This window comes from Labrus mixtus, chromosome 12, assembly GCF_963584025.1.
Source record: "Labrus mixtus chromosome 12, fLabMix1.1, whole genome shotgun sequence".
Taxonomy (NCBI): Eukaryota; Metazoa; Chordata; class Actinopteri; order Labriformes; family Labridae; genus Labrus; species Labrus mixtus.
In genome coordinates, this window is record NC_083623.1 from 19,656,359 (window position 1) to 19,667,566 (window position 11,208).

General features: G+C 37.8%; 1 protein-coding gene across 1 annotated transcript; it reads left to right on the forward strand.

Annotated features, from left to right (window-relative positions):
* The first annotated feature begins 935 nt into the window (after positions 1-935).
* Positions 936-7,129, forward strand: ubxn2a (UBX domain protein 2A). The gene is made up of 7 exons (XM_061052467.1): positions 936-1,046; positions 1,438-1,500; positions 1,853-1,955; positions 2,584-2,693; positions 4,422-4,559; positions 4,994-5,155; positions 5,838-7,129. The coding sequence occupies exons 2-7, from the start codon at positions 1,457-1,459 to the stop codon at positions 6,019-6,021; spliced, it is 741 nt and encodes a 246-aa protein (XP_060908450.1). The 5' UTR covers positions 936-1,046; positions 1,438-1,456; the 3' UTR covers positions 6,022-7,129.
* The last annotated feature ends 4,079 nt before the right edge of the window (positions 7,130-11,208 follow it).

Here is an 11,208-nt window from a genome sequence, read left to right on the forward strand (position 1 = left end):
GCCCTAATATATTGCTTCATATGGTTGATGAAATGTATTTGGCTAAGATTATATTTTTCCTAGGGGCTAATAGGGGGTATTGCAATGTCTTTACAATATACAATATGAAAACCAACACCATAACCATGACTTAGGAAAATGAAACGATTGATTTGTAGTGTAAAAAAATGAATATGTCTAAAAATACATTGGATTTTAAAGTTAGAAAAATGCATTGAAAGATTGTGAGATTATAAAAATGGATCAAAGCCAAAACACCTTATTCTAGCCTGTCAGACTCAGCTCTAGTCAGACTTGGTGTGTATGTGTGTGTTTTTTTGTTTTTTTTTAAAGAAAAAAGAAATGGTGTAGTTCCCTAGAAATCGTGCTGTTTTTCTTTAGTTTGATTCAATTGCTAAAATACCACAGCGAATAATATTATTAATTGTTATTATCTTACATGCACCTCTTTCAATAAGAAGATAGGTCCAAAAATAAATATTTCTATCAATTAGTGTGCAACATTTTGAATCCTCTTTAGGGGTCTCTTGTAGCCAATGATGGCTCGACCTCAAAAATATAGCCTAGCCTACATAAATAATAGTCTAATAATATATAGGCAAATAATAATACAAAAAACAATAATAATAATAATAATAATAATAATAGCCTTATTATTATTATTATTATCATTATTATTAATACTATTATTTGTATTTGTATTATTATTATTATTATTATTATTATTATAATATCATTATCAATATTCATTTGATTATTTTTTGTTGTTGTTGAACGATGGATGGATAGAAAAAGAATAGATAGTCCAAGATAGATAGATAGATAGATTATCGACGCTCAGGTATGTTTTCTTATGTAATTTATTCTATACGATCGTTTACCCTGCTTAACTGAACTGAGCTCAGCAGCACAGTGTTTTGCGACAGGAGTAGTGGCTTTACGGTAGCCTCCTCCTGCGTCACAGATATTGCTGAGCAGAAGAGACGCTACACCAAACTTGTGGCTGCAGATGTGTAGCCCAGGATTATCCAACAAATCACGAACTGGTAAATCGGTATTTGACCTTAACCTTAATACGAGCATGCAGATGTGCATCCTTTGAGTGTATATGTTCATTTAATCCATGTTATCATTACACAGGTCCTCTGTCGGAGGCGTCCATGCTGTGTGACGCCCACTTACATAATTAACGATAACATTTTAGGTTATTGGTTGTTGTTGTTTTTTATCTTTACAATTCAGCCGCTTGTGTTGAGCGAATTCAAGTCATAAAGAAGTTTAATCTAAAACTGACAATGTACACGCAAATGTTAGTGTTTGTACACAATTCACTGTCATAATTTAATGGTTTATAAAGGTTATATTTCAATTAAAACTTGTAATGGTAGTAGATCCTATACTGATGTTTTCTCTGTCCACGTGCCTGTCATATCATAGATGGAAAACACACAACGTCATGAAAGAGTTTGACACCGTTGGTGGTGAAAATGATGCTGATTGGTAAGTCAAACTGGGAATGATTATTCTTTCCTTTTGATGTCATACTTAAATGAAATATTTGCATTTGAGAATTCCCACAACTCCGTTGGTTGTGAATCATCTTTTATTGTTACGGACAACACAGTATAAACTCACACAACATGTATTTTTGGTGTATAAAGCGTCTCAGCAGTTTGGCTGGAAAGTCATGTTTCAAAGAGGTTATTTTTCCCGGTTGACAAACCTATTTGCTTAATATAACCCTGCTGGGTTGAGAGGTCAATAATGCATTGTTTCTGTGACTGCAGGCAGAATTCAATATGATACATGATGACTAAATTGCACTTTTGTCTATTTCTTAATGGATGGTCAGTGAAGAAAATGCGGAGGAGGCACCAATGAGGCGTAGTTTCTCGGTTGAAGACCTCCTTGATGAGGTGGAGAAGATCTGTTACGATGCCTCAGGGACGTCAAAGGTCAGAGACAAACACACTCACACAATTTCAGGGACATTCCTCTGTCAATGCTCAAAATGAGATTATTGTTTGCAGTTTTATATTATTATTTTTGAATCGTAATTTACACAATTCAGTTGACTCGAAGCATTAAAAATAATGAAAAAGTTGATAAAACACCCACATAAGAAAAGGTTTTATTATTATTATTATTATTATTAATAATAATAATAATAATAATAATGATAATAATAATAATAATAATAATAGACTTTATTTGGCATGGACATCACAGATACATTGGACGAACCAGATGCATTGTTTAAGTGTTTCAGCAAGCATGCTAGTTCTCAACACCTGTCTAATTTACATAATTAAGGTGACTCGAAGTATTAAAAAGAATGAAAAAGTTGATAAAACACCCACATACGAAAACGTTTTAATACAATCTGGTACATAAAATTTGCATTGGATTAATATCTAATACAGCAGACATTTTAAGAAAACGATCAGGTGACAGTGTTCACTTCAAGCAACTGACAGTTACATTCCTGTTGTTAACATTTATGGGACCACAAGATCCTCCTGTCAGCTGGACTTCAGTACATTTATCTTTAAACACAGATCTGTTTTTCAAATTTGACTCCAGGCGGAGATGGTGGTGCGCCTGTGGAAGGATGGCTTTTCTGTGAATGATGAGGAATTTCGCAGCTACTCAATACCAGCGAATCAAGACTTCCTGGATGCCATCAAAAGGGGGTAAGTGAAATTGTCACAAGAAGCAAAAAGTCATCATATCTTCAGATCAGGTAGGGTTGAATATTTACATTAAAGATTAATCCAACAGGTGAATACATTTCTGGCTTCCTATCATTTTCCTTCTGGCCTGATATAACCCTGTCTGTGTCCTCTCACAGTGACATGTGGTTAGAGATGGAGCACAGTACACTGATGTCAGTAACATATTACAACATATTCTCTCTAGATGATCAAACGCGGGGCTTTGTTATTACTTTTCTGCCTGCTGTTAGACTTCATTACTAGATGTTTCTGTTGACTCCGGGTTGTATTAAAAATGTGACTTGTGTCAATAACAATCCAATGTAAGCCATGATAGTGACTTATTCATACTATTTCTGAAGGTAATAAAACATTTTAATAAAACTCTAATCATATAATACACTTATAAAAGATGAGTGAATGATGTGGATACCATAAAACAGAACGTTCTCTGACCCATTCATATGAGACTGATGGCACTGATTTGGATCTTTTAAAAAAAAGGGTTATTTCAAGAATTGTGACAAATGTTCATCACAATGTCATCATGCACAAGTTCACCTCCCCAATAAATGTGTGTTTTTTGAACAATATTGAAAGCCAGAAAAATGAAATTATCCAGAGAAGTAAGCACATTTGAGAAGATGGAACAAACAAGTGTTTTGGCATTTAAAATATAAAGGCATGTGGCACTGGTGGTTTGGTGGTTTGGTGGTTTGGTGGTTTGGTGGTTTGGTGGTTTGGTTGCATGCCTTATGTTTGGAGGTCCACACATGTGTGACCCACTTATGTGTGGCTTCATATTCAGCCTGTGGTTGCTTTCCCCCGTGTCATACATACTTTGTCTTTTGTAACCAACTTTGCCCGCTGTTCTGTCTCTCCGGTAAAGGTACTAAAAGCCCCAAATACATCTTTAAAAAAAGATATACTATACGTGTATAAAATTACATTTCTTTGACATTCATTTGTGTGATTTTCGAAGCAGTTTTAAAAGCATTGACACAACCAAACAGACACATGCAAATATTCTTATAAAAAATGTAAATTATAAACATATGAATGATCCATCAATTTTATATGAAATAAACAAATTAACTTATTTATTAATTGACTTATCCAGAAAGCTGTATTGTTTCACAGAAATTACTTATAATATATATTATTATACAAGACATCATATGCATACAAGTTAAGATTCAATTACAGTTCTCTTCTTATTCAAAGACTTCATACATTTGATTCTGTGATTTTGTCTTTCCCGTCTTTCATGCCCATTTTCTTATTAAGTGTTTAAGAACTATTTATCTAAGGTGTCAATAAAATATGACTTCCTGCCATCAATAAATTCTTTAAGGCCGTAAAGTCTGACCTGAGGTCATCCGGAGGAGATTAATGTTGCAAAGCCAAACTGATTGTACCTGAGGGCACGTAGTTTTTCCAATAAAAGACAATTTCTCTCAGGTCAGGTTTAGCTGGTGGATGTCCACTCCCTCTATATGTAACTCAGATGTCATATTATGCCCATCATTTGTGCGATCCTACATGCAAAAACAGTCTCCAGGGGATCATGAGCAGTTCAGCTGTCTTCCTATAGCCTACAACCAGGAGATGAAACATGGCTCAAGCATAATGCTCGTTAGTGTTCATTCTAGAGACTATTCAGTGTTCTGACTAGAGACTCTAAGCCTGATCTCAAACCTGTTCCAGGGAGCTCCCGACAGAGTGGGAGAGCAGAGCAGAGGAGGAGGAGCTGGAGATCAGTGTGGAGGATCTGACCGAGGAGGATTATGTTCCCAAGAAAAAGGCCTTCCACCCCTTCAGCGGCAGAGGTTACAGACTTGGCAGGTAAGAGACAGTTTCTGTTGTGACGATGTTAAACAATATATCTTAAATGTATTTGACCTTTTACAGTTATTTACATATATATGTCTTAATAAATGTCACAGATAATCAATGATGTAATAGCTGAGTTGGCATGTTTGTTGTCCAGTTGTGTCTGTTTATAGTTCCATAAGACACAGTACTGCTTTACACCACTAGATGTCCTTCTAAATCCAGATATTTGAAAACTGGAAAACAAGCAAATCTGACCAAGCAGTCCATCAACCTCATGAACTAGAACCTCAGCATTTTCATAAAATCCCTTTTTGGATACCAAATTCTCCAGAGCAATCAAAAAATATTTATTTTCCTAACATAAATAAGTTTGAAAAAAATAAACATTGCATGTGCTCGCTCTTATAGTTTTAATCTAATTATTTATCCCTGTCCATTCCCAGTGTTGCACCCAGAGTTGTGGCCAGGTCACCATCTGTGCACGAGGATGGAGAATCTCCTCCTATTCCCATGGTAACACTAGACCACGCCCTTCCTGTCACCTCCCTGCAGATCTGGTTGGCCGACGGCAGGAGACTGGTGCAGCGGTTTAACCTATCGCATCGGTGTGTATCCAAGTGTCAAGGCCCTAAACACATCCTTTTGCATCATGCATTGATATCCAAACAGCCTGCATAGTCTATCTTGACATTTTTTTTATCTCTGTTGTGCTGTCTGTAAATCCCATAATCTCAAGCATTGCAGCTGAGAAGTAGTTCAAGGGATGACGAAAAAGATTTTTGTTTGTACTAGCTCTGGAGCTGGTGAGGGGGTTTGTTAGAGGATTACGTAATGCTTTGTTCTAGTCTGCTGGAGTTTGAAGGCATGGTGCATGTTATATCCCCTGCCACAGTGCATGGGGCTGCAGAAAACATAATCTGAGATGTAGCAACGGAGTGGATCTATAAAATCCCCAGAGAGGGATTGCGTAACTGGGATGCAGCATTTATATAACAGAGTTTGTGGAAAGGATAGAGAGGGCTGAACCCCTCTAACCTTCAGCAAGTGTGTAAGGAGTAGGGTAGCCATAAGATCGCTTGTATGTGCTGGGTGGTGATTAATAATAGATTATGTTACTAGTATAGTGCTCCACAGAGAAATGATGTGCCACATGAGAGAGTAGGGAATTTGGATGGGCTGGGTTTTGCTGCTTAAAAGAACTAAAGCATTTTCTTAATCTTTGTATAATATGATTTTTAGCCTTCTGTCCTAATCTTTTCTATCATTCCGTCTGTAATTTTCCTGCAGGATCTCTGACGTCCAGGATTTCGTCGCACGCTCCCAGAGGAGCTGTCCACCTTTCGTACTGACGACATCGCTCCCTTTCCGAGAGCTCAACGACAAAGATCTTAGCCTAGAGGCGGCGGATTTGGCGAATGCTGTCATCGTCCAAAGACCCCTGAACACACAGGCTCCGTTTGGACACTCCTGACTAAAAAGGGCATATATTTCATGCATCATACCTCTTTTACCCACGTACACTGTCACCTCACAATGACCCCGATGGCAGACTAAAGGCCTCTGATAACTCATTAATCCTTTGTTTATTCTGCAGTTTGTGCTACATTTCATGATTGTTACCGCCTCCTTAGTTTGTTAATCTTAGTGGGAGATAATCTGCGGTCTAATGGAGACGTTGTCTGTTCGGGTGCTGCAACTATGAATGTGTTTTCAATGCTTAATTTGTCTCCTTCTGGAGAACAATATTTACCTGTCAACACGTGTCCCTAAGTCCCCAAACTTCTGAAAAATAATGTCAAGGAAAACCAATTGTGTTGCCTCTGCAGATGGAAAACCATGTGTGTGGCCATTTGTTTGTCTACTGCATTTCTTCTTCCCTCACACATTTACACACCACCAGCACCGCCAACCAACTCTCCAAAGTCTTCCCAAACTGTGATCACCAGTTTTTTCTGCACTATTTATATGAACAAATAAGGGTTTGTATCACTATGTTTACAGTTATTTTAAGTGGAAACATGTTGTATTTGCATGTTTTAAAGAGGTTAGATGGGAAAGATGTCTGCTTGTTATTTATGCTGACCTTGCTGTTAATGTCTATCCATTATTTTGCCTTAATTTGCATATTATGTGAATATTTGCCTTAATTCAGAATGTAATGTTTTTCTTTTGAGTGCATCAGTTGAATACTATGGAAGCCCTAAGTGGACATACATCTGTTTCATTTGATTTTACTCTGTTTTCCAATGATAATGAGTAATTTCTGGTTGTTTTCCTGAGATCTCGACTTATTTATGTCTTTATCTCAAGATAACAATGTTTATTTTTCCCATGATAACTTGTTAATTTTGCGATATCTTGAGAAAATGACCAAAATCAAATAGTTATCACAGGAAAACCAGTGTTGTTATCTCTAGATAACGAGATGAATATGTCGAGATCAGAATAAAACAACATAAATTTACTCCTTATTACAGAAAACTGGAGTAAAATGAAATGTATTCAGGCATGTCCTCTAAAGGCTTCCGTAGAAGACATATCACAAATCAAGCAACAATAAAAAATCCTCTTGAAAATTCTGCGCTTTTTAATGATTTCTCATTTGATGAAGAAAAAAAAAGGAATGTCATACAAATGGTTTGTCATTTTGAAAATTTGAATCCCGCTCAGCTGTGAAGCCTTCTGAATGAAATATTTGATAATAAGGGGAATCCATCAGCTTCAGGGTTTTATGATGTCAAAGTGATTTTGTCTTGACAATGAGCAGAACATTGTTTCATGTTGTAATGCCACATCTGTGCTGTCAGCACGGGTTTATTTGGGATTAAGATTGGGGACGCAGGCAGGTACTAGTGATGTCAAGGAACCCAGAATTGGAGCAATGACGCCTTCACAATGTCTCCGCTAAGACATGGTACGGGGTTAAGTAAAGTTGAATCCTTGATTTCTTTTTTGGTGCTCCTTGACTGTGGCATCAGAGGGTTTCTTGGGATATGTAGGGACACGCATGCTTTTACATGAGCTTGCGTTTGCCTCTCCATCTCCGAGCTTTCGGCCTGGCCCCGGGAAGAAGGCGAACACCATTATCCATCTTCAATATTTAAAGCAATGGGAAGGAGGGGCAAGCAGAACAGGGGAGGGAGTGTATTTTTCTCAGGAAGAGGAGATGACAGCCTTGGGGCGGTCAAGGTCAGGTGAAGAAAGTCAGCAGCAGAACTGTCCTGAATATAAAGAATTACCTTTCTGAGAGGCCAAGTTGCACATTTTAGGATTTTTAAATGAACATGCAAGCTGTATGCATCACTTGGTTGGCAGCCAGAGGGGGTCTGGCTAAAGAGTGAAAGAGGGCACATTTCCTTTGTGCTACATATTTAATAAGGCTAAGCATGCAGGGAATTACTTTCCCTTTAACTCTCACATTTCCTTTCAGATTGACCCTTTTACTTGCGCAGCAGCCGACCTTTCATTTTGGACATTCCTCTTCACGCATCATCTGAAACATACCCATTCTAATGCAGGTCATATGCTTGACTTTTCAGCAGCCGTGTCTTTTTTCATTGTCAATAATGTGGTTTTGGTAGAGGGGTTTGCATGCTTGGAATTTATGAAGAGGTCTGGGTTCATCAGCCGAGGTCTCCACTACATGTTTGTTGTCATGCTCTGAAGACAGGCTTACTGTGGAGAGTAAACATCTTTCACTGACGGATGAGAGGACTTAGCGGGGAAAAAGGGAAGGCACTCAATATATCATAAGCCAAAGGGCCAATAAAAGTTACATTGCAAGCATGTGTACAATGGTAAGTAGTTCCTGAACTAGTTTGAAAGTAAAAGGCTTCCTCTTCTTTAAAATTTCAGCCTAAGAAGAACAACTTAATGGTATATTTTAAATTATGTTGTTTCATTGAACTAATGGTCTGAATTAAAGCTCCTGAGGAACTTTTGGTTTGTATCAAATTCGGCGACCCCTGTGGACAAAATAGTCCCTCTAAAAAAGTAGTGTTTTCTAATGAATAATGTCATCCTGTTTCCTTTTAACAGTAAAGTGATTACTCATCACCAATCATTGTCGTGGAATATAACCTCCTGGTAAACGCTTCGTCTGACACCTACCCAGTGGCAGAGGCTAAAGGCATTAGAATCTGTATAGCCAATTGAGATAATCACTCTGGTTGCTCATTGGTTTGTTTGGGTTTTACGCTCATAATTAATCATTAATTCCAGTCTTTTTAAGACTATCTCAAAACTTCCCACAAAACTTCCCGCAACTTTGACATGCAAAGTCAAGTTACAGGCAAACCGTAGAAAATACATCTTTAAAAGATGATGATGATGATGCAGTATGGGAAATATGTAGCTGGATGCTGGAGAGCTTCCTTGTTGAATTCTTTACACACCTGTCTGGCTCCCTGATTGAAGAATAGCTCAGTTAATTTTTTGATGACTAAAATGACACCTGACAGCATTACATTACACATTACATTACAGACATTCCACGTTGTCACGCACCACTTCATGAGAAATATTATGCATCATTTAGGGAGGGTTTTAAGTCGGTGGTAGGATGATGACAGTACACCAAAAAAGGATTTTAAAGATAGTCTGTAGGCCACTTTCATAAACATAGTTGTCACCAAGCCTAAAATGTTCATGCCAGAAAAAACACGTGCCACGAAAAGAACCAGCAGGCCTATTCACGCAATCCTAAATCTGAAATCAAGTGTTTGAATATCATAGTACTTTTCAATAATTAATCTCATCCATTAACAATTCCAACATCATTTTAAAATTCTGACAATACAAGGAATAATGAAGTAAATGTTTGTCTCGTCCCTTAAGGGTTCATAAAAAAAATGCTTGCGTCAAACCATCCCCTTACACGAAGCACATATTTTGAGGCCAACCAGTAAAAAGGCCTGGTTCAACAAGACAATGACACAGCAAAATGATTTGCATTTATTTGTGAAAAAAAATAGTTTCAGAGGCTCTGTGTCAAAGCCAGGCAGTGCTTGCTGCTATCTAATGTAGCTTGCAGGCTAACCTGTGACATTTTTATTGCTAGGACATACTACAGAAGTCAGGGTCCTTTTCAAGGTTCTGTAGGCTACTCTGTACTGGAAAATGTAATCCTCTTCAGAATGAAACTATTGTCCATGGGAAAACATTATTTCATTAGATGAAGATTGGATTCAAGGTGAAAAAGCTAGCTCAGCTGCTAATGGAAAAGCTAAACAGTTTTTTCAGCATACCGCTGTTACCGTGTTGGTCATCAACGTTTTGGTTACCGTAAGCCATTCCTCATTTTGAAGCAGTTTATACTTTATTAGAGGAGTGAATGGTGAAAAACAGCTAAAACAAAGCTTCCCCCAAATTAAACTCTACATCTCTTCGTACCCTCAAATGCATGCTATTAGACTGTGTCTGCTGCGTGTTCTGCTGATAACTGTCATTATTAAAAATGGTTGTATGAAATGTTTTGTAGACTTGCAAAGACAAACTTTTCCAGTTTGATTGTGGGAAATGTAGGATCTGGTGTTTTTTGGAGCCATGTCATTTTGTGGGGCTAAAATCTGAGACTATTCTGCCCCTGCTGCTTCGATTTTGACCTTTAAAAAATAATCTGTTTCTTGTTAGTCCTTCATGTTGGTGTCGCCTAAAAGAATCACAGGAGCATCCTTTTAAGTGAGCCGACACACACACACACACACACACACACACACACACACACACACACACACACACACACACACACACACACACACACACACACACCTTGTGCTGGAATGTAAAATGTCAATAAAACTTGCCAAAAGGTATCATGAAATACTGCTATGTAACTACTGAAAAAAAGATTGTACTTCATACAAAGAGTATGATGACGATGATGACGATGATGATGATGATGATGCAGTATGGGAAATATGTAGCTGGATGCTGGAGAGCTTCCTTGTTGAATTCTTTACACACCTGTCTGGCTCCCTGATTGAAGAATAGCTCAGTTAATTTTTTGATGACTAAAATGACACCTAACAGCATTACATTACACATTACATTACAGACATTCCACGTTGTCACGCACCACTTCATGAGAAATATTATGCATCATTTAGGGAGGGTTTTAAGTCGGTGGTAGGATGATGACAGTACACCAAAAAAGGGATTTTAAAGATAGTATGTAGGCCACTTTCATAAACATAGTTGTCACCAAGCCTAAAATGTTCATGCCAGAAAAAAACACGTGCCACGAAAAGAACCAGCAGGCCTATTCACGCAATCCTAAATCTGAAATCAAGTGTTTGAATATCATAGTACTTTTCAATAATTAATCTCATTCATTAACAATTCCAACATCATTTTAAAATTCTGACAATACAAGGAATAATGAAGTAAATGTTTGTCTCGTCCCTTAAGGGTTTCATAAAAAAAATGCTTGCGTCAAACCATCCCCTGCTATAATCTCCCTACAGATGCACACAACACATGCACAGCCTAGATTGACTTACACACATATATGTGTGTGTGTGTGTGTGTGTGTGTGTGTGTGTGTGTGTGTGTGTGTGTGTGTGTGTGTGTGTGTGTGTCTGTCATACACCGTCCCGGCCGCTGCACGGCGCAGCTCCGTCACTGCAGACTACAAACAACCGGGAGTGGAGACGCGCAG